The sequence below is a fragment of the Siphateles boraxobius genome, unplaced genomic scaffold (genome assembly GCF_051911475.1).
Source record: "Siphateles boraxobius isolate OS27281-9 unplaced genomic scaffold, OSU_SipBor_1 86, whole genome shotgun sequence".
In the NCBI taxonomy this organism is placed as follows: Eukaryota; Metazoa; Chordata; class Actinopteri; order Cypriniformes; family Leuciscidae; genus Siphateles; species Siphateles boraxobius.
The window spans coordinates 3,791,244-3,815,876 of NW_027509215.1; the positions used below are offsets into that span (position 1 = coordinate 3,791,244).

The 24,633-nt window shown below is 38.7% G+C and overlaps 1 protein-coding gene across 1 annotated transcript in view; it reads left to right on the top strand.

Moving 5' to 3' along the window:
- The first annotated feature begins 7,402 nt into the window (after positions 1–7,402).
- gpc1b (glypican 1b) overlaps positions 7,403–24,633 on the top strand; it is a 91,796-nt gene continuing 74,565 nt past the window's right edge. Inside the window, exon 1 of the mRNA XM_077221930.1 lies at positions 7,403–7,945. Coding sequence (XP_077078045.1) covers positions 7,801–7,945 — 145 coding nt within the window. The 5' untranslated portion in view covers positions 7,403–7,800. The remainder of the gene's footprint in view (positions 7,946–24,633) is intronic.

Sequence of the window (24,633 nt, forward strand, 5' to 3'; positions counted from 1 at the left end):
GTAGGAGGATGCAAAACGAACAAGGGAGTCAAGTCAAGATTTTAGACCATAATGCTAAAACAGATCAAACACAAGCAGACTGTTTATTAAGAAGCCTTATGCTACTGTGTTTAAATGTTTAACCAAATAATTAGTGTATGTTGTGTATTCCAGGCTGTTGTTTTATACCCCATTTTTTCTTAGTGTGGATAAGTGTCTAAATACACTTTTAAAAACAAAAAGGTTTCAAAAGAGGCGTTTCGCAGGATTCTATAGAAGAACCTTCTGTGTATGAGAGAGTGTATGTTGGCCACTGTGCATTCTGTCACATGCACATGCTGTAAATAATTCTTTAAAAGGGCTTTAATGTAACAGAGCTTAGAGTAGTTTTGTGAGTCCCTTAGTCATTTTGATAGTTGTTCGTTTTGTGGTGTGTGTGTGGGACAGAAGTGTGGTTTCTGTCTCAGTAATTACTTGGGTTTTCCATGCCAGCATGCCTGGAGACACACCAACACATTCCTACTCTCTCTCTCTCTCTCTCTCTCTCTCTCTCTCTCTCTGTCTCTCTCTCTCTCTCTCTCTCTCACTCTCTCTCTCTCTCTCTCTCTCTCTCTCTCTCTCTCTCTCTCTCTCTCTCTCTCTCTCTCTCTCTCTCTCTCTCTCTCTCTATTTCTTCCTTTGGCCACTTTGTTAAATATATATGATCTCACTTTTTTGCTGAACACTTCTCAGCTTTCATATTTCGTTAAATGTTTTAGCATCGTCATTCTATTTGCTGTCACATCTCTGTTTATTTTTCACTGCAAACTCTTCAGCCCAAATGTGTTTGTGTGTGTTTGTGTGTGTGTGTGTGTGTGTGTGTGTTTGGGGGGGGGGGGGGGTCTTGGTAAAACCTACGTTATAGGGACAAAATGTCCCCAAAAGGATGGCAATATCCGAAGCCTTGTCCTTGTGGGGAAATTTTTTGGGCCCCATGAGGAAAACAGGTTATAAATCATACTAAAGGATTAGTTCACCTCAAAATGAAAATTTCCTAATAATTTACTCACCCCAATGCCATCCAAGATATCCATGTCTTTCTTTCCTCAGTGGAAGAGAAATTAAGTTTTTTGAGGAAAACGTTTCTGGATTTTTCTTCGAATAATGGACTTCAATGGACACCAATGTCTTGAAGTCCAAATCAATGCAGTTTCAAAGCTCTTTGAAGTGCTTTAACGGGCTGTGCACAATCGCAGCTGAGGAAGAGGGTCTTATCTCGCGAAACGATATGTCATTTAATATATATATATATATATATATATATATACTTTTTAACTACAATTGTTTGGATTGAGCTGATCTGCAACGCGCCGGGAACTACGTCATCACGTTGAAAGGTCAGGCTCAATGTCGCCGGCGGAAGTACCGCCCCACTGTTTACAAAGCGACCGTGCGAAGGAGGATAGTTCAAATTGTATTGCATGACATATTTATGTCTTTGTGTCATATTATTGTTTAAAATGGTCCTTACGTGTGCGTTTCCTGGGTGTTTAAATCTTTTGAAACCTAAACCTTTTTTTCGAGCGTGACCTTTCAACGTGATGACGTAGTTAGACGTAGATCAGCTCAGTCCGAACAATTGTAGTTAAAAAGTATATATATATTTTTTTTTTTTGAAAATGACCTATCGTTTCGCTAGATAAGACCCTCTTCCTCAGCTGCAATCGTGCACAGCCCGTTGAAGCACTTCAAAGACCTTTGAAACTGCATTGATTTGGACTTCAAAACTTTGGTTGCCGTTGAAGTCCATTATTCGAAGAAAAATCCAGAAATGTTTTCCTCAGAAAACTTATTTTCTCTCTTCCACTGAGGAAAGAAAGACATGGATATCTTGGATGGCATTGGGGTCAGTAAATGAACTAATCCTTTAAGTGATCTTTTTAGACAATTTAAAAATGCAGAAATCTTTCTGTGATGTGTAGGTTTAGGCGTTGGGGACAGAATATACAGTTGTACAGTATAAAAATCATTATGTCTATGGAAAATCCCCATAAAACATGTGCAACAGACATACTGTATAGGCCAGTAAGAGCTGTGCACAACCTCACTCCTCTGGCCTCAAGATTATCACTTGCGTTCTTTAGCGTCCTTGTTAGCACCCGCCGTCCACGTCAGAGACTCTGGTTCGAATCCTGCCTGGAGCAGGTCGAGTAAGACAGGTTAAATAAGAAAACCCAACGTGTGTGTGTGTGTGTTTAAAGAAGAGGGCCTAAACCATCATTCCCTTGACTGCACATCAATAAATCTTTGTCCTTTGTACCACACCAATATCATTGTTATCATATAAAGCTTATGACTAATTCTGCACTAATTTTAACCCTGCCCTAAAATAAATCTTTTCATCCTGGATGTCACTGAAGGGAGTTTTTATCAGCCTTAGCAAAGTTCTGGGGACAATTTTGTCTCCATACTATAGCTCAGTAATCACCCAAAAACGTGCAAACACACACACACACACACACACACACACACACACACACACACACACACACACACACACACACACACACACACACACACACACACACACACACACACACACACACACACACACACACACACACACGGCTCCTGTTCCTTATTGTACAGCTGTCTTTGTGAGGACAATCATTGGCACAATGTAATCTCTAGCTCCTTACCATAACCTTAGCTATCACAATTAAGTGCCTGACTAAACCCTTACCCTTACCCTAATTATAACCATATCCCTAAATCAAAGTCTTGACCCTCAAACAGGACTATAAAGGGGTCTCAGAAAGTGAGGACCTCACTTCACTCAAACTGGTGCTCACAAAGATAGTCGTAAAAGTACACACACACACACGCACGCACGCACGCACGCACGCACGCGCACACACGCACGCACGCGCACACACACACACACACACACACACACACACACACACACACACACACACACACACACACACACACACACACACACACACACACACACACACACACACACACACACGGCTCCTGTTCCTCATTAGGCAGAAGGTTCTTTCATGGTCAGATCCAATAAAACTTGAATGCGTCTGTCTGGAGCAAACATGGGCAGAGAAGCTTATTTGTGTAATTATTGCAGCACAACCCCGTAGCAGATCTTCCGCCACCTGCCACGACAACCACTTCAGCCCTACGGGGGCACAACCACAATACCCCACGTCAGCAAGCCCACGTCACCGTGAAGAGGGAACTTCAAGTAGTATTATATAATGGTTTAAAATGGAGATTGATTTCCTGTAGCAGAGTGGTTTGTTTTTGGATTCTGCATCCAGAACTCTGTGTCAGATTGGCAATAAAGCTAGGAAAGAGCAGTTCAAGCGCTTCTGACAGATGAAAAGTTATATCTATATATCCACCCTTCTGTCTGTCTGTCTAGGATGATTGGATACAATGGATCAAAAGTGACAGTAAATACTTCTACATTATTAAAAAAAAACTTTTTCCAATGCTGTTTTTTTAAATCATCAATTTTCTAATCACCAAAAAAAAAAAAAAAAAAAACATGGTTTCCAAAAAGATTATTATTCAGTTTTCAACTTGAGCAGCAAATCAGCCTTTTAGAATGATTTCTGAAGGATCATGTGATCATTACTGAAATTTTGATCAAATAAATGCAACCCTGGTAAGCAGAAAAAAAAATCTTTCAAAAAATCCAAACTTATGACCTGTTTTCACGCCAACGTTTGAAGTTTGCCTTTTCAAAATTTCCCTTTTCTTGTCAAAATTACATTTATTTGTATTTACACTTTGTATGGTAATTCACATTTAGTGTTTGTCAATATCACATTCAGCAATCTTTGGATAATTCTTTTTATATTTGGAAACATTTTTATCTACTTATTTTGAAATAAATCAAAAATTTTCAAGTAGTGCATAAATAAACTGTAGTAATTAATTTAGAAGAACTCACAGTTGACATTTATCAAGAAATATCTTCTCTCATTTTGTATAATTTTGAAACATATAATTCACTGTTCATTTTATCTCCTTTATATGCACTCTATCGTGGTCTGTTTGATTTCTAAGAAATTTTGTCACATAACTGAGATCTGCTTTGAGTCTTCTGACCCATGAAAGACCTCTAAGCATTCATTTCTCCCTCTGGGTTTGTGCACTGTACATGCACTTCTGTGTTTATTATGTGCAGCACTTGATTTTTGTATGGGTAAAAACCTGTCAACTGTAAAATGGTATAAATTTACTTTTTTTTTACATCTTCTTCTTTTTTTTACATCATCTATCTACAAATATCTCCAGATCCGATCAGAAGAGTCTAATTAAAGATTCAGCTGTGTAGATGATTCATATTTAGAATCATCCGTTTTTTTGTCAGACTGACTATGCGTCTTTTTTGTGTGACATCAGACATGTTATGTTGTGATGACCAGTGAGTGAGTGGGCATGGATGAGTCAGCCCTCTCCAAAAGCCTTTGATCACATGACCGGACGGACCTGAACAAAGGTCCCAAACCACTGCATTCAGTGGCTTTTCGGCTCTCCGAGGGCCTGACTCACTGAGGGCAAGCTGAACAACACACACACAAAATGCCACAAGGCAACCTTATCCAGTGTGAGACCAGTGTATGGGTCAAGACCAGCACATCTGATGGACCTTTGGTAATAACTGCACCAGAGTTCTACCTCTGTAGGAGAGGATATGCCACCGCTGTTGCTATTCCTGTTTAGATGCGCTGAATTTGCTCCACTCGTTCTCTGAAATGGCATCTCGCTGTCTCTCAGGCTCAACAGAAAAATATCCATGTTTATGCACAGGCTGTCATATAAAACTGCATCAAGGCATTTGTTCAGTATGCTCTGAGAAAATTATATAATGCTGGTGAATTGAGCCAGTAGAAATGCCTCCTCCTAACCTAGTTTTAAGTTTATCACTAGCTTTCAACAAGTTATACATTCATTATTCACTGTATTGTCTTTTCAATTCTGCATGAGCATATGTGAATTGTACAGCACATTCGGTCCACCATGAGTTGTTTAAGAATGTGCTTTATAAAGAAAGGAAGAAAGAAAGAAAGAAAGAAAGAAAGAAAGAAAGAAAGAAAGAAAGAAAGAAGGAAAGAAAGAAAGAAAGAAAGAAAGAATGAACAGTGAATGTAGAGTTGGATCTGAAGACTGAGTCATTTGGTTCAATCGGACTTGTTGGAGTCACATAAAAATTTAATTTCTCTGCTTGATTAGCGTTTGTGTGTGTTTTGTTGCATTTAATGTACATTTACATAATTCAACAAAACTGTGTACTTTAATTTTGGTCTTACAGACACACACACACACACACACACACACACACACACACACACACACACACACACACACACACACACACACACACACACACACACACACACACACACACACACACACACACACACACACACACACACACACACACACTGTGTTTTCATGTTTTATGGGGACTTTCCATAGACATAATGATTTTTATACTGTACAAACTGTATATTCTGTCCCCTTACACTAACACTAACCCTAAAGCTAACCCATCACACAAAACTTCCTGCATTTTCACATTTAAAAAAAACATCATATAAGCTGTATTCCTCATGGGGACCAAAAAATGTCCCCACAATGACAAGGATTATGGATATTGCCCTCTTTGTGGGGACATTTTGTCCCTATAATGTGTCCAGGCCACACACACACACACACACACACACACACACACACACACACACACACACACACACACAAACACGCACACAGTATATTTTATTTTAAAATATAATTAAAAAAATTAGAAAGTCTTATGGCATTGTGCAGACACACAATTTCCACATCAACTGATACAGATACATCCGATGTCGATGGAACTGTCTGATTCAGATTTGTGTGCATTGTAAATAAAGCCAGAAACAACGTAATCATTATCTTAACTGCTAGAGGAAAGAAAGGGCGAAGCATTTAACTAACTGTGTGCTTCTCTGTGAAACTGTTTTAACAGGCCACACCCCGCTATTCACTCACACAAATGTCCCTGGCAGCTCCGCTCAGTTGTTATGTAAGTATAATGTCTTATTGCTCACCCATGTAAGTGTGCCACTGTTTTTCACTTACCTGTTCATATTCGCTCTCCTTTATTCTCTTTTCAGCACTACATTTCCTGGATTATCTTTGTAATATTCCGTCAACTCTTGTTTGTGGCCCCGGGGCCGGTATTTTCTCTCAGTGTTTCCTGTCAGATTTGTCAAACTGCAGGCCGCAGACATGACTCAGAAAACACTGCGTCTGTCAAGGAATAACTACGGGTGTGTGTATTGTCAAAGGCGAGCTGCAGCCTGTTCAAAAATTTACTGCATCTTTGAAGCATGTCAAGATCTGGCCTGTCCGCAGAGGGGTTGACAGTCTGGGACCGTAATAAATATGGCAGAGTATTACATTTAACATGAAATAGAGAGGCTGGGACTCAACCTTGTTATTTCCCTCATAAATAATTCAATATAATCTTCCAACTCTCTTATTGAGAGGCGTTTTTGCGGCCATGTAGAAAGGAAGATAATTCCCCTAGTCCAAAAAAAATAAATTTCACTTTATACAGTAATGTTTGATTTGACAATTTTTAGCATAGATTATATTTAAGATTCTATAATTGCTAAGATTTATATCATAGGCCTATTGTTAATCACTATATCCCATAATGCAACATGCTTGACCTTGACTCTCCATGAACACCAAACAGGAAGCAATTTTAGTTGATTATTAGCTGTGATTTAAATGATGTGATCTCCAAAAGTTTTAAGATGTTTTAAGACACTTTTTTTTTAATGCAACATTTTTATTTTCTAAGTGATAACGGTATTCTTCCATTTTTTTTTCTTGAATTTTTTTTTTACGTCGCACATAGGCCTAACTGGAAAAGGTTAAAATCCCTGTTCTTATTAGGGACGCATGCATCAGAACAGATTCACATTTACCATATAGGCGAGCTGCAATGAGGTCACGTGTTTTTTTCCCGTTCCAATGTCGTTGAAGTAGTTGAATTTTAAAAACTAATTAGACCTAATTTAGAGTCATTCTGCTTCACTTGGATGTTAATATCAGGTGTAAGCGAGGCCAGGATGCACACCTGGGACATATTCAGCGTATAGCCTACATTTAATTTGTATGTCCTAGCTAATCCTATAAGCAAATTCCCTTTAGGATTGTTTAGGGTTGGATCCAAAGTACGATTCCAAACTAAATCCTTAAAAGTGATTACTTTATCCCTTTGGACTAGACAAAAATCCAGCATAATGACATGTCAAAGTCAGCTCAAAACCAGAGTTTCACTAAATTACATAAGGAATCTCAGAGATCCTTATCCTGTCCTACAGGAGAGCCTGTGGGGAAATGGAATCCCGTCTTCATTGGCCAGAGGGATGATTTGATGCAACATCCTGTGGAGGATCGCGGCGGCAGCGGCAGACGAACCCGATGCCCTGCAGTTGGTGCCTTCGCTCGCTCGCGCGCCCGCCCCGCTCCGCCTCGCACTTGACCGAACGCGAACGAGAGCGCACAGACGCGTCTCCGAACTGTGAGCTCCCGCGGGCTCGTGTCATTCCTCCCTCTCCGCTCCGTCATCTCTCACACAGGATCGCGCTCTACGTTTTAATTCAAGCTGTTGCCACTGAATAAGACACAGCGCGTGGGAGCGAACCGGTGCGCTTTTGGAAACGGCAGATACATTTCGCTGTGGATGCGTTTGTCCTTTGGTCTTCGCCATTGGATTTGATTCGCACATCACGCTTCTTTCTTCTGTCCAGGATGGGGTTTGTCGTACTGGTGCTTCTGTGCACTCTCACCGGGCTGGTGTTCGGGGCCAGTAAACCCAAGACATGCTCGGACATCAGACAGTTCTACAGCAGCAAGGGGTTCAATCTGAACGGAGTCCCGCAAACGGAAATATCCGGTAGGTGAATCAGTCCTACTGTTATTCTAGATCTGACAGTTGTGAATGAAGACATTGCATACAAAGACAAACTTTAATGCAAGTAGCTAGCCTACAATGCGATTAAAATGTATTTCCATCTTTGTTATTATCAGCAAGCAAGATAAGTTTAATTCACACACAACACAATGATACAGTAATTCAAAGTGCATTAATACACATATTAAAAAGGTGGCAAAGTATACAATTAATAATAATTCCTACTGGTCAACTGTTGTCAAATGCTATGATATTTGCAGTCTTGCAGATGTACCATACTTGACATTCCCACAGGTCTTTGGACTTTATAATTTTCCATGACCCAGGATTCCATAATAGTTTCCTAGACTGCTTTTTCTGCTGTCATTTGGTTTGAGTGTGTGGCATGGTTATAGATTTACTGGTGATTATGAGCTTTCTGCTGTTGCACTGGGTTGAATGTGTGTGTGTCTTTGTGTGTGTGTATCAGGGTGGAGTATTGTCTGTCTCATCCAAAGTTGCTCCATGAGGGTATAGAGTTTTCACTTTTGATTTTTAAGGAGTAAGTTGAAAAGATGAAACCTCGCCAGGTGTTCTGTGAGGTAAAAGTGTTTCACACACACAGAAGACCTTGATTTCTCTTTGTTTCATTGAGTTTTTCTATCACCTTAGATTCTGTGCTCAGCACTGCAGCCTGAATGTATTTTTACCCATCATCCTCTTGCGCATGACGCACAAGCTGATCCCAGCCGGTATTCCCTAATGATCAGAAAGTGTTCTCCATTTAGAAGATTAATAGAGGTGAACATCCAACGTTAGTGACTGTACAATAATGTGATGGAGATATTATCCTCATAAACACGTACAACACGTCCAGACGCATTCATTCAGAGTGATGCATCGCTACAATCGCATGTTAACATCGGCAGCGTGGGCTGTGTTTGGACAGCACACTTTTACGTCTAAGTGATGGTGATCAAACCCCTATCCCAAACTTCTCAACCGTATGGAGACAATGATATTTAATTGAAAGTAATTGTTTCAGAGTCAAGAGTTTCCCCCAGGAAATGTTCTGCAATTATACTGCAGCTTTTTCTTTAGCAGTGATGCTTCTCTGGCTCTCCACTCAAGAGCTGACATACTTGTCCTCCCATGCGTAAAACTGCGTGGATCTGATTTTGGTTTTTGTGATTATTAATGTTGCATGACTGTTGTCAGCTGGTTGGACAGGGAATCTGGACACAGACTCGGATCTTCTTTAGCGGTTTCTGTGACATTAATGGAATTGCACGTTATTCCAACTCTTTTTCCATTCTTTCCTCTCCCGCTGCTAGTCGCCATTAACCTTAGATGGATGAATTTCATTCAGGCTGTGTCTTTAATTGTTGATGGGAAAGCTTCGTTTGAATATTTTAATGCTGGATTTGAACATTCAGCTAGATTGTATATCATCTTTCCCTCTGACTCATTTGAGATGAACTTGAAACCAACCCTGTGAGAGCAACGTTTGGCCCATGGTCATGTTTGTGAGTGTTTATGTACTGTTTTATCTAGTAGAACACCACAAAGCTTATGCAAAAGCAGCTGTCTTATATAAGTCCCCATGCTTTCTGTTTTACTCAGAAGTGAGTATTGATATTCCCCTGGCGATCCAGAGAGGGAATCCCACCCCGGCGAACGGTGGCACACCCTGCTAATGGCCCAAACAAGCCGAGCGACCCACACCAGAGCCGGAAGTTACGACAGTACACAATGATAATATCTACCTGACCTCATTTCAAGAATGATTCAGTGACAGATCAGGCAAAGATGGCTCCTGTCAGTTCTTGTTAGGCTCATATCAGGAATCATTTTAGGAAACCAAGCCAAGTTCAACTCACCTTTGTACTCACCCTCCTTGTTAAGTAGATAGAGTTACACCCAATGTAAAGGCTATCGTAAAATCTTTCAAATTGTTCTGATGCAATTGAAAACAGTTAGGGAACATATAATTATCTAATATGCTCCAATCATAGATCACATTACTGGAATTGCAACTGCAAACACACCTTATCAGATTAACGGTCCGTCTAGGTTTTTCAAGAACTGGACAATTTGGCGATCCTTAATATATGGATGACTTAAAAAAATTGACAAATTGGTTGTGAGTTGACAAATTGGCATTGTAGTGAGTGCGAGGCTGTGTCCTAAATCGCCCCTTATACAATTAAACAGGACACTATTTGAGACAGTCATTTGTAGTGGTGTCTGAAACTATAGTAGACGTTATCGAGTGAACTCATTCAATCCCGCAATGCACTAACAAGTGTACGACCGATGTACGCTCAATGGCTAGAGAATACTCATAAATAACTGTGAGAGTCACGCACCGAATGAAGTCCTGTGTTTGACCAGAAGATGGCGCCCACATCTGAATCACACATCCATCCATTTTTCACACCACTGGTCCAATGTGGGTACAGCGTAATATCATACAGGTATAAATTCCTTTTTAATTGATCATTGAATTTTTTTTATTAAGGATTATACATAGTTTCCATGACAGAGTTCAATATAAATATTTTCATCTTACTACTGGAGCTGCCAGTTTGCTAAGTTTCAGAAGCAAGCACAAACTATACAAAAGCGCCAGCCCTTCCAGCACACTCAGTGTCTGAAATCCCTCAAGTGAACTATATTAGTGGACTAATGTAGGGAATTGTGAATGAGGGTATAGGGGGCGATTTCAGACAAATAGAGCTTATTGAGCCATGGTGCTCATGTGGGCTACCAAGGTTTGAGCCCAGCCTGCATAAAATGTGGGAAATGCTTATCATTTATCAAAATGTATCATATATAAATCATATATAATAAATTAATTATATTAATCATGTAAATATATTTATATGTACATTTTATGTAAACTAATGTATATTTTCTCAGTTGCTGGCCTTTATTATAATTATTTATTAAAATAATATATAATTTAGAATTTATGATTTTTTTATGTTGTATGAAGTTTATTTATTTATTTGTCAACTGACCGAATCCCCCTTCTGTACTCAATTTCACTCAGTTCTTCATTATTATTATTATTATTATTATTATTTATAAGTTTTAATATTGCATGAAATAAAATATTATTTATTTACTCAAACAGGATATCACCTGAAGTCTCTCAAACCCCATTCACAGTGACGATGAGGTGTAGCGCCCCCTAGCTGTGACTTTAGAGTCGGCGCTGGTCATAAAGCAGCTGTCATTAGTCATGTCATGGACACAGGCGAGCATGAAAGCACTAATGAGGTCCCTGAGCCGCGCCGGCCCGCTGGATGACGGCCGCTAGTGCAACTGCTGGAGGCAAACCATGGTTGCTCGAAAGCAAAATGGCCCGTGGTAACATCATAGACAGCAGAAGTTCTTTGTGCAGGAATATTTCAATATTTAAGTTGCGTGAGCACATTTGCTCTTCGGCATAGTATAGAATTCCCCTTTTTATTCATGCTGTGTGTGTATGTGTGTGTGTGTGTGTGTGTGTGCATACAGAATGCATTGTATTTTGTATTGATTTGTTGTAAATGTGTATTGATTTGCATCCATTGATTTTAGGGGTCACACAACATGCTTTCACTATGAATTTGTGCATTTATCCTCAAATCCATAGCAAGATGAATTGAGAATGGGGTATTCCTACACTCCCACACATGCACACAGACACAGAGTGAAGTGTTTATAGTGCTGATGCAGTAGATGTTGAAGGCATTAAGCTGTAATCTGCCCTCTGGAGCCTGAAACTCACCACATAGTGTTTGATGTCATGCAGAGCCGAGAAACCACTCAACACACTGCAACAGTGAAAGGGGGAACTGAGACTCTCATGCAATCTACTCTTTCCTCTGTCCTTTCTGTCCCTTAAAGCAGGAAAAACAGATTGTTGGACTTTTAGAAGCACTAGTATTTTATTAATTTCTCTCTTGATGTGTTGGTCCCTCCCTGATGCTTTGCTAAAAAAAAAAAAAAGATTCTTATGACTAGCAGGCATATGTTGTGTTTTGGATTCTGGTGTCCTGGATAGTTCACCCAAAAATGTAAAATGGTCATCATTTAAACATTCTCATGCTTTTACTAACCTGCATGACTTATTATTAGTTTCTCTTTCCCATGCATTTACAATTAATGGGGACTAGCGTTTTCAAGCTTCAAAAAGGTTGCAAAAGTACCATAAAAGTAAAAAGGGTCTATATTATTAATGCATTATATTTCAAGTCTTCAGAAGCCATGCAATAACTTTGTGTGTAAAACAGACTGAAGTTTAAACCGTCTTTTTCCCTCCATTGAGATATTAACCACCAACTGAATCAGCTAGTCAATGAGCTGAATCGAGATACAGAGGAGTTTGATTTGTGAATGAATCATTCAGGCGGGCTTTGTGAACTGATTCATTGAAAAGCTCCAACTGAAAAGAGTGATTCACTTTTCATATGAGCAAGAACAGATGTTTTTAATTGAAGAACGTCACAGGTTTGGAATGGTGAGGTGGAACAAGGGTGGGTAAAAAATTATTTTAGGATAAACTATATTTTTTAACTATAGCTTAACCAGCTTTGAACCAGCCATCTCTAACCAGGCTGGACCAGTGTGAATTAGCATGGTCCACTCCTCTTTCAGCATAGCGGATCACTTACCAGGGATTTTTCTTGAATGTAATTGTCCCATTTTAGGCGGACCCTGAGTTTTTTGGTAATTGGTAAAACATAAAACTGTGTGTCAATACAAGACATTGGCCTCTCTCACAGGATGCAATCCACAGCTGAATATGATACTTCTGAAATCAGATAACGCCAGGACAGTGCAGTGATGTAAATCTGCAGTCCAGAGCGAGGCTTATTGAATTATCTAGCCACTAAATATGACAAACTGACTCAGATTGTAATACGTGCAGTGTAATGTAGTTCTCAGTCTTCCGGTGAGTGAAGGACTGCCCTCCCAGAGGAGAGAGAGAGAAGTGACAGACCAAGGTGACATTTAGATGAAGAACTTTTGATGGATTTGCTATTGTGTGACATCCTTTTAAGGAAGAGAGAGAGAGACCGATAGAGAGAGAGAGAGAGACGAAGGGTCACATTCCCCCCTTTGCTGTGTACATGCATGACATAGCCTGAACGTCATGGCTCATACTGATATACAGGGATTCAAAATGAGATTTTTTTGAATCATTTGAGTTACTTTGAGCCTTTCTATCAGCTCAAACCCATCTGGACATTCTCCTCTGACCTCTGGCAGCAACAAGGAAATTTGGCCCACAGAACTGCCACTCACAGGATATTTTCTGTTTCTCGGACCATTATCTGTAAACCCTAGCAATGGTTGTCCGTGAAAATCCCAGTAGATAAGCAGTTTTTGAAATATTATAAGTATGAAAGAATGGAGCATGAAGAATCATTTTCACATATGAATTAACACCTCTGAATCCAGACCTTAAATTCATCGGAAGTCTTTGGGATGTGCTGGAGGAGACTTTACAGAGTGCTGGACAGAGTGCCTAGCCAATACAAGCTCTTGACCAAAAATGTATGGAACATCACAACATTTATTTCCATCAATAGGTGTCATCAATATACTGCAAATCTAGTCTTTTTTTCTGAATATAACATACTTTAGTCAGTTTAGTTGACTTTAACCTGTTTTGTTTTTTTACACCTGTGCTGTGTAGCATTTGAATGTTTTGACAGTTCGTTTCATCCCAATGAAGCTTAATTGACCCAGACTCTGAGCAAGAGTCACACAGTGTTCTCTGGAAAGCAGTTTAATCTTTTTAATCCTAACCACATTTCCCGCTAGCCTCGATGATTCATTGCAAATTCATTGCAAAGAAAGTACTAAAACTTTATCTACCAGACTCCAATGTTGAATGACAAAATAACCATATAAAATTCATACACTACAGGTACATAGATAGTGTATAAGTGTATAGTGTGTAATTTGAGAAACAACTAATAGGTTAGCCCCTTCTGGTAGATACTGTAACTACACCTACTTGGCTCATATACTGTAACTGAAAAGCAGTACTTCCATTTATACAGCTGCCATATTGAGCATCGCAGATTCGCTCATTCATTTTTCAATGAGTGGTCCATTATGGAAGCCTTTTTACACCTCAAAGAAAAATAAATTAAAAATACATTTTATGTATGAATGTTTGTATTTATTTATTGAGATGAAACAGGGTTGCATATGCTTCGTTTTATATTGTATATGCAGGAAGTTATAGCAAGATGGTTAGCAGTTACGTTATGAAACTGATCTGGATGCCAGTTGGCTGAGAGCCTAAATTCAATCTATAACTCCTGATTGCTGTACATTTTTGAGTTATGACTAAAGCCTGTTTTATGCTTCTGCGTCAAATCGACGGCGTACCCCCGCAGACCCCTCTGCGTCGCCGCAAACCCCTCCGCCGTAGGTCGACGTGCGCCTCCAAAAAATGGTAACTGCGCGTCGAGGCGACGCAGACCACAAGGGCTGTGATTGGTCAGATGCACCGCGATGCAACGCAACCTGACACAGAACCATAAAACGGCCACGACGCCTTAGGAGTGACGGCGTATCTACGCCGTGGAGTTGACGCAGAAGCATAATGAGGCCTTTAGAATAACAAAGCACAACCAGCACATGGAGTTCATGTAATGACTTTCTGACAGAACAGTAAGTGTGCCAGAGCTTGTGAATTTGTCATGTCTTGTTTTAATTTTAGCATGTGTCTTAGTCTCTGGCCTGACACTCCTAACAGCAGCCTAACTGTAACCCCTGGAGACTAAGCGCAAAGCTTCTCCAGATGAGAGCAGAGGGAAGACTTGAAAGAGTCATTACATGTGCTACAATCAAAAGGAAGTACAGCGAGAGCATTCTGGGGGATTTGGAAGGGCAGTGTACTCTCAAATGTGAAACTCAATGGGGCTTCCTGTTAAAGCTGGGCCGAACTCCGCTTTGGATATTCACAACAGCGAGCTTGCAGAGGAGAGAACGTGTTTGGTTTGGCTGGACTCTCAGCAGCTGTAGGGAGGTGTGGGAAAAGGAGAGAGATTTCACCCCATTTATTATGGGAGAATCTGACATAATAATGATCACTAATGCTGCTTATGAGAAACATTCAGCTTGTACAGCAACCTCATAAAAATCGTACAAGCATCAGTGCTGTGGAATAGCTGCAGGTGGAAGCTGGGAAGCCTTCACAGAAAAAATATAGTTCTGTCATCATTTATTCACCCTCACATCGTTCCAAACCTGTATGACGTTCTTACTTCTTCGGAACAAAAAAGAAGATATCTGGGAGAATTTTTTAGCTGTTGTTAGCCAAAAAATGAAAGTCATAGGGGTTCAAACAACATTGGAACCCTACTTTTCCATCTGTCCTTGTGGTATCATCTTTTTCAGATTTTTTTATTTATTTACTTTTGTATTAAAATCAGCATGCATTTAAATGTAATACAACAAATTGAACAAAAAAAGCTGAAAAGTGGACCAGACTTTGTCTCAAAAGTCTTTTTCATTATCAGTCTGCAGAAGGAACCAGTGAGAAGATTGTGTGTATCTGTTGAAATCAGTGACAAATTACTTGCTTAACCCAGAAAACAAAATGTTATGCAATTCATAATTTGTAATGCTATAGTTGTGTAGTTTACTTCTCCTTTGGCTCAGATATTAATTTATTATGCCTCTAATGAGAATTTCCATTGTGCTTCAGAAGATGAAGTGTCTTTGTACAAACAGTGCTCTAATTGCAGGCTCTGTCCTCCCTGAGGCAAACGCGGGTTAAGTGTTGTGTTGACAACTACGGTAGAGATGGAGAGGGATTTTCATAACTCTAGTTCATGGGTCAGAGTTACTTGGGAATGAACTAAAGGTCATGTTAACCGAATATTTTCCATTATTGACTGAATGGAAAAATCTGAAGGCCGGCAGTCATTTTGACAGATTACACTGAGGGGGATCTACTGTAACTGTTATCTATCTATCTATCTATCTATCTATCTATCTATCTATCTATCTATCTATCTATCTATCTATCTATCTATCTATCTATCTGTCTGTCTGTCTGTCTGTCTGTCTGTCTGTCTGTCTGTCTGTCTGTCTGTCTGTCTGTCTGTCTGTCTGTCTGTCTGTCTGTCTGTCTGTCTGTCTGTCTGTCTGTCTGTCTGTCTGTCTGCCTGCCTGCCTGCCTGCCTGCCTGCCTGCCTATCTATCTATCTATCTATCTATCTATCTATCTATCTATCTATCTATCTATCTATCTATCTATCTATCTATCTATCTATCTATCTATCTATCTATCTATCTATCTATCTATCTATCTATCTATCTATCTATCTATCTTTTAAGTTGAGTGTAGTTTTATTAGGCTTTGCAGTACTAGAATACTGATATTTGGCAGAAATCCAAAACTATCATTACCACGGTCATTTTTTTGTAAAGATACTTTGATAAAGGATGCATTTGTTTATGTCTCTAGTACCCAATAAGAGTAGATAAAGTCTGTACACATATTATCAGTACAGGTACAGTAAAGCAGGACAGATGCTGTCATCATGTTCATTTGTAATTTCTGTACTGAGCAGGGAATTTCATCACAATTGTTCAAATGCCATCAGTTTCTTTGCATCGTCTTTTATAGACAAGCCCTTGAGACAGGGGAGTGAGATATATTTTGTTCTCGGTGAGTTTGATGAGATTGATGTATTTTTAGATGTGCTAAAAGCTCTGGGCGATCCAGTTATCTCTCTCATTCTCTGAAGAAACAGCTAACATTAAGATAACTGCACAAAAAGAAGTATAAACTGTCATCTCGTGCAGTCTGTGTGTAATTAGAGACAAAGCTGGAGTGCAAATTCTCTCTCGTTTTCTTGTTTGCTATTTTTATTTCTCTGTTTCTCTATTTCTGATCCTCTGAGCCAGTTGTTCATAAATAATACAGATAATCCAGCTTTGTTTTGATGTAGATAGTTCATGCTCAGTTGAGTTTCTGTGTGTGTGTGTGTGTGTGTGTGTGTGTGTGTGTGTGTGTGTGTGTGTGTGTGTGTGTGTGTGTGTGTGTGTGTGTGTGTGTACACAATCCACAGAATGTATTTGAACACTTAAGTCACACTTAAAATTGCATGAATGTCTTTGCATTATATAACAAAGTATCAAACCAAGTGGAATTCGTTTTAAACAAAAAATATTCTATCTATCTATCCATCTATCTATCTATCTATCTATCTATCTATCTATCTATCTATCTATCTATCTATCTATCTATCTATCTATCTATCTATCTATCTATCTATCTATCTATCTATCTATCTATCATTACTTACATTACATTACATTACATTTAAATTAGTTGACAGTAGCAGTTGTAGCTGATCAGGTTGCACTCAGAGTTTTATGGCAGATGTAGCTGGTCAATGTGAACCAAGCTTCTCTTAAATTAGTCCAGCACATAGAGGGAATCTGTCTCTTTGGCTGTGAAAGGAGGTGTTCTCCTCTGTGACCCAACCACATGGCATCACTCAACAAAATTGAATCACAAATCCACACAGGAGGAAAAAGAGGGGGAGATGGATGTAACGGGGGTGAAAGAGAGCAATGCTGACACATCAGTTTTATCAATGGTTCCCCTTAAAGTCATTACAGTACATTACATCTAACCACGACACAAGTCCATCTCTTTGTTTCTTTGAATAGAAATTCAGAGCTGATTTACAGTGTACTAGAAAACCTATCCCTGTTCTTTCAGCCTTGGTCTTTTTACTTTTCCATCATTCCTGTACCCACTCTCAGTTGTGTTTGAGCTTCAAACTTATCTGTAAAAATGTTTCCAGCACATGATTTCTGATTTTCAGTCCATTATAAGTAAGAATACACTTTGATAAGATGGATGCATACTGTTATAAACCTGAATGATGCTGCCAACGTCAGTGTTTTTAAGCATGCATGAGTGCATGTCTTCAATTTCCAAAGATCTTAGATGGTTCTAAATGACAATTAAGTTTTCAGAGGTTTAATAGAAGTTTGATGATGGAAGTAGAAATCCTATTTTAAATTATTTTTTAACAAATGTAAACACCTCTAACTCCATCAGACTAGACCAGCTGGGCCAGTGAAAACCAACTTATTGAACAGATAAGCCCCTGCAAACCACTTACACTGTAAGAAAAGTCTGTAAAAAATAGGACACAATATATTGTGTTATGAAGGAATTTTCAGTATTTGTTTTTTTGTCAGATCAGTGTGTTAACCCTGTTGGCATCTGTTGGTGTTGGTCATTTAAGTGACGTAGCCTACTATAATCTGGCGATTGTCCACGTTGGTCGACGTCTGTCAGTGTGGTGTGAATTGGCCTTAATGTTTGTTAATTCGACCAAATACAACTAGAAAGAGCAATAGTAGAAGTGGCGATCGTGGGCCAAAGGCAGAGCTGATTCTGCACTGCCCTTCATAGGGTGACAGGAGAAGGCGTCCTGTGCTGATCTCTCTCTTGTGTAAGTGAGTCATTCCAGCTGTTGGGAATCACAGTGATTAGAATTGTTACATAAGCAAAGTGATTTCTGACTGTTGTTGATTTTGTCTGACGTCAGGCATGACCTATTTTGTTATGTTGGCTGAGTAGAAGGATGTTGTATTTGTAGATGAGAAAAGGAGGGGAAAAGACAAGATGAAGTGAAATGAGGCACTGAGTAGTAGTGATATCATATACTTGCTCTTTCCAGCTCTGATATTGACATATATATATATATATATATATATATATATATATATATATATATATATATATATATATATATATATATATATAGAGAGAGATGTGGCTCACACACAGCCCAGCTGTGTCTGTGGATGGGGTGTGTGTGTGTTTTAATATAAATGCTGAAGGTGGACACTGTCTGGCTTTTCTAGGCTTTAGCTGAAGCAGCAGATGTGACAGTTATTGATCCTCTTCAGGGATCAGCTAATCTGTACCTGGCTCTTTGAAGCTTGCGCTAATGTTACATTTGTGCTGTCATGTATGGTTTCTGGGATTACTTGGAAGCAGGAGCTCAAGACATTACGCCTGTGTGTGTTAAAGGCTAGGTTTGTCCAGCATTGTCAGACCTTTTACGATACTACGTTCGGTCCACTTAGCATATTAGCAACTTCCGTTTAGACCGGAGGAGACTGTCTGATTGACATGTATAGATTCCAACCACAGTTCATTTTGTTTTTATACTCCATTTAGAGGCTGGATTACCTGCAACTGCATCAGATAGTCAGTATAGTGTGGTTGTGCTGTCTGTGGCTGAGATTAGGGCTAGATCATTGTGAGTTGGGGAAAGTGTGTGTGTGTGATTATTGGGTGTTCTGTGCTCCATGTGTTTTGGATTGTTTCTTTCATTGCTTCATAAATGATGAGTGTTTTGTGGTTATTGATACACTCTAGAAACATCAGCTCTGTTTGAAAGCTGACTTGTTTCCAATAAGCTGTTTGTTGCATTAATTTGTAATTTTCTAATTTCCAGCCAACCGAACAGATCCGCTACATCTGCACTGGAAAAATCCAGGCTGTTAGATCAAGGTTTTGTAGTTTTTGCATTGTTGATTCATCTGAGCACATTTGATAGTTCCATGACTGCTGATTAGATTTAAATACCAGCACTTTGTTCTTGATAAAGGAGCGTAAGTCTTCATAAATTCGAAATTTGTAGACCATAAATTACAATGACATCTTCACACAGACTCTTTTTGGAGGCTAAATATTATGTTGATGTAATATATTTATTTGACTGACACTCTGAGATTCAAACCATAACAAAGAATCAAGTTTGGGAAACAAGAACTGAAAGATAGAAAATAAAAGGTTTTATGTTGTTATTTTTCTTTAATTTTATTTATTTATTTACCTGTTCATTTATGGGTTTTATTGTAATAACTGTAGAAATTATCTTAAAAATATATTAAATTATTGCTTGGGCAATTGAAAATTACGTGATTCAAGGTACCTATAATATACACACAGTATATTTAAGTAGATGTCACACTTTATTTCAGACCAAATAAGAATAATAAGCAATAACCACTTTCAATATACAGTCAATTTTTAATAAATTTTACTGAAAATCATATGGTTCATAGAATAATGTTCTGTGAATATCACCTAAAAGTGGCGGAGCTTAGCAAAAGGTCCATTGCCATCCTCAGAAATACAAAAAAATTGTTAATGAAAATGTGAAGTGAAAGCAGAAATTCCTTACTAAATTCTTTAAGATTGATAGTGATCCTTACTTGGAAGTGAATTGTCACATTTTTGGAATGATAGTCAACATGTTTGTAGTTACTGCTCATGCAGTGCTTAGTTTAATTTATAATGTTTGGTCTGTGAATCTTCTTGCATATTCTTTTCATGGTGTCCATCATCACCCATCGGTGTGGTGGTGCTGGTTGGTTGACGGCGTTCATCAGGTTCCCATCACATTCAGAGGCCCAAACGCCGTGCTGTGGTGTTTTACTTTTACTGTAAACCTTCTCTGCTGGCCATCGTGGGTTAGATTATCACAGAGGGAAGCCTTGTCTTTCTGATGCATGCTGGGAGTCTAATGGCATCATGTTGAGATTGAGCAGAGACGGGCCATGATACAGTGCGCTACAGCGGTCTCAGATTAAAGCCTTTCACCAGTGATCAGATGACAATGAACGTGTTGACAGAAACTTAATGGGCCGCGTGTTTGAAAAAGATTAAACTACACAAAGACAACCGCACAAAACTCTGACATCACAGTCAGGAGCAGATATTTATTTTACGATCCCTGTCTTTGTTACTTTAGTGTGTGTGACAGTTTCGGTTAATTTAGTATGTGTGACAGTTTCTGTAAGGTTCTTAAAAGTTTTAAATATGAACTCTGAAGAAGAAAAACAACTGGAAAGCAATTGGAAAACAACTGACCCTTGATATACTATTTGAATATAATATATAATATTGTATTGCATGACATTGTAATGCATTGTATTTTTTTTTTTGGTAAAACTGAGTTCATAATTCCCACCCAATAATATTTAATTGTAATAAAATTTATTTATTTATTTGCATGTTTGAAAGAAAGCCATACAGGCATGAAACGACATTTAGAGTGAATAAATTACAGAATTTAAATGTCTCTTTAAGTGGAAAAATTCTACAAAAGTAAATGGCTTTTTTAACTCTTTCCCCGGAATTTTACGTCATTTGTGAGACAACGCTTCCTGCCATTTACGGAAATTTCCTTCGTTCCATGTTTTATGTGGTGGGGGGAGGGGGTGGGGGGTGGGGGGTGGCGCTATTACACATCTTCTGAAAGACTACTGAATCTCCTGATCAAAACACAGGTGAAGAAGAGGCAGAAACAAGTGATTTCATATGTATTAGATGCATATGTAAAATAACAATCATCAACATTAAACAGTAGATCAAAACTGCCTAATGTTATCGCATGAAATATTGACCCAGGACTAGGTATAGGACTGTGCAAGCTTGGGGGGTGTTGATGATCTACTCCATTTATGTTTTGATCATTCTGAATCTTGAACCCAAAAACGCCTTTTTCTCAGCTTTTTGCTCAAAGTGTTGCTTTTTTATGAAAGTTGCTCACATAAAAAAGAATGCATTAAGCACTTTGTTTTTTAAAGCAGAGGTTCTGTTCTTTCTTTTGATATATTGTATGTTCAGATATGCATTCAACAAAATATTCTGGGGGCCATGAAACTTTTGTGAAAATTATAAAAAATGCTGATGGTAGCTGGCAACTTTTTTTCAAAAACGCTGGTGGAGAAAGAGCTAAAACTGAACTATTAACTATTATGACATGACCTCTTCTTCTTTCTTGGCACCTGTGTTGATCTTGTCATGGTTTTATGTGAAAGTGAGGACAGTTGTGAGGACATGCAGAAGCCAAACCCAGTGTGACGGTGTGCGGTTTGTTAGTAGAGGTGAGGGTTGCGTGAGCAAAGTGCTTGGCCTCTGTTGGGTTTTGGCAATGACGTGGTGTTCCGTACAGCTTGATGAATTCAGTGTTTGTTCTTCAGTCTAACTAAAGACAGAAGCACAGAAAGATATTGCAGGGTTTATTTCCCCGTGGGATTAAAATGCCTCAGAGAAATTGAATATCTGAGGAACTTCAAGGCGGGTAATCCTGTTCTTAGCAGAACACAGAAGCTTCTTCCCGCCCTCTGTTTTTCCTTTCCTCATCTCTCTCTGCATCCATCCTCTATCCATCATTCTCTCTCCTTATCCTTGTCTCACTCTTCTGTTTTTTCTCCATCTGTCCCTCTCCTCCTCCTTTTTCTGCTTTTCACTTTTCACATCTCACTTTCATCGCTGCCTCCTCTTGATTTTTATGAATCATTCTTATCTAACAATAATGCAAATGTAATTTAATCTCGATAATCTAATAAAAAATAAATAATTAAATTATTTTAAGTATTATTAATTAAAAGGAATTAATGTGTTTAATTAAATAATATAATACATTAATTAAAAAAATATTTTAATTTAATTATTTCATGATATTGATACAAATATATTAGAAAAAGTGTATTATTAGAGAGTAACAATCAAAAAATGTACCAAAAAGAAATAAATAACTAATACATTTAGTAAGTATTTTAATTCTTACAATTAGCATCTTAAAATGATTAATGTGTAATTTTGCTAAAAATGTGCATGTGAATGGCCTTGCCCGGTGAAAAGCACTGCATCTACAATATATTATATATCTGTATGTATATATGGATGTATTTGTGTGTTTTCAAAAGCAGAGCTGTCGTGAGTGGACTTTATTTATGTCCAGAATGCATGCAGTGTTTATCAATTATCCTCTAATCGTGGTCTTTGGGATCCTTTAATGAGGGCATCAGCGATCTGTACTACACACTCCACTGGAGAATGGACAGAAACTGAGGATGGTGTGTTTCTATGTGTGTTTTACTATGCATTCTCTCATTCAGTCATTCCTTTTTGTTTATCTCTCTTGCTCAGTGTGCTGAAAATGCATTTGCACAATGATGTATTGCCCAAGCAAAAGCAGGATAGGCAAATGATAATTCAAACTAAATCTGTATTTTATGTTTCAAAAGAAAATATAAGGTGTGCTTGTCCATACAAAAGTAGGCTACAATAGAACACAAATCTATCGTTGTTAAAACATTTAGTCCACACAATGTAGACAAACGCAGACCCGCACATAGAAACAGACAGAAAGCACCTTGTTGTTTACCACGAACAGATTCAGTCTGGCAGCCGGTAAAGTGTGTTTGTGTGTCATGTACGTTCAGATTAAGCTGCCAGAAATCATCAGCTCCATCTCTGACAGCCTGTAATTTTGAAGTGAGCCTGTCCAGACAGGCAAGTGTGTGTGGACCTTGTTCTGAAATATGAGCAAGTGCCACTTGCTAAGGCTCAGTATGAGTGCTCACACTTAAAGGGATAGTTCATCCAAAAATGAAAATTCTCTCATCAATCACTCACCCTCGTGTCGGTCCAAACGTGTACGATTTTTGTTCATCTTTTTGCCTCTCCATTGAAAGCCTATTCACCCAAAACTCTGACGCTCAACTGTACTTGCTTGACGTGCGAAAACTCAACTTAGAGAGTGAACCTCATCAAGCAAACATGCTTACCAAATTTGAACGCTATATATCCATGGTCTTTTTCGCAAGAACCAATGAGGTTTGTTCATTCACATCAAGCAAGTACGGTTAAGTTTGTTCGCTAATAAATGTTTGTATGTGATTCCGAAGCTAAACGAAAGTCTTATGGATTTGGAACAACATGTGGGTCAGTAACTGGTGTTAGAATTTTCAGTTTTGGATGAACTTACCCTTAAAGATGCTGTCACATTTACCATTGTTCTGCGAATTTTCGTGAGCAAAATTTCAATTGGAATCCATATGATCTAGAATTTTAGGTAAAGGACAAAAGATTTCCCAACACAATTGGGAAAGTTGCTCACACAAATTTGACGTGTTGAACAACAGAATGCTTATTGATTTGAAAATGACTTCTTTGTGAGCTGCTTCATACCAAACTACACAGGTGATGATGGACAACTGATATTTTTGCCTCCAAAATTTCACTAATGTGACCACACCTTTATGTTTGGGAAATGAATGAACACTTTATAGCATTAATAATATTATAGAAGCTATGAGTTTGCTCTTTTAAATTGAGCCAATAAGGAACCACCCTACAAACCACCTAGCATCCGCATAGCAACATTCTAGTATTTCAGCGTTTTTTCACACAAACAAGCACCACCACCTACATTGTCAGATGATAAGAATGGTGACTTTCCCCGCTCCCCTCAGCGTTCCCTGGCGGAAAACCAACCTTACAACATGGGGACTAAGGTCCTGGTAATTTGAAAATAGGAAGTCTCGTGAGAAGCGAGAACAAGGGAGAAACACAAACTGCTTTACGGCAATTCGACATTAACACAAACGCCATATGATACTGTGTATGATGTACCTCGGTAGACATAGCTCCACATGATAAAGTTGGCCGGCTCTGATAATAACAAATGCACATGAGCAGTGGTTGAAAGGGGGAGGAGGGTGCCGCAAGTGAGTTTTTTTACGACAGTGTTGTGAAATACTCGCCCCACAGCTGTAGGGGGAGCTCGTTGAGACCATATGCGACAACAAAAGTGAAAATCAGCGAAGAAATGGCTAGA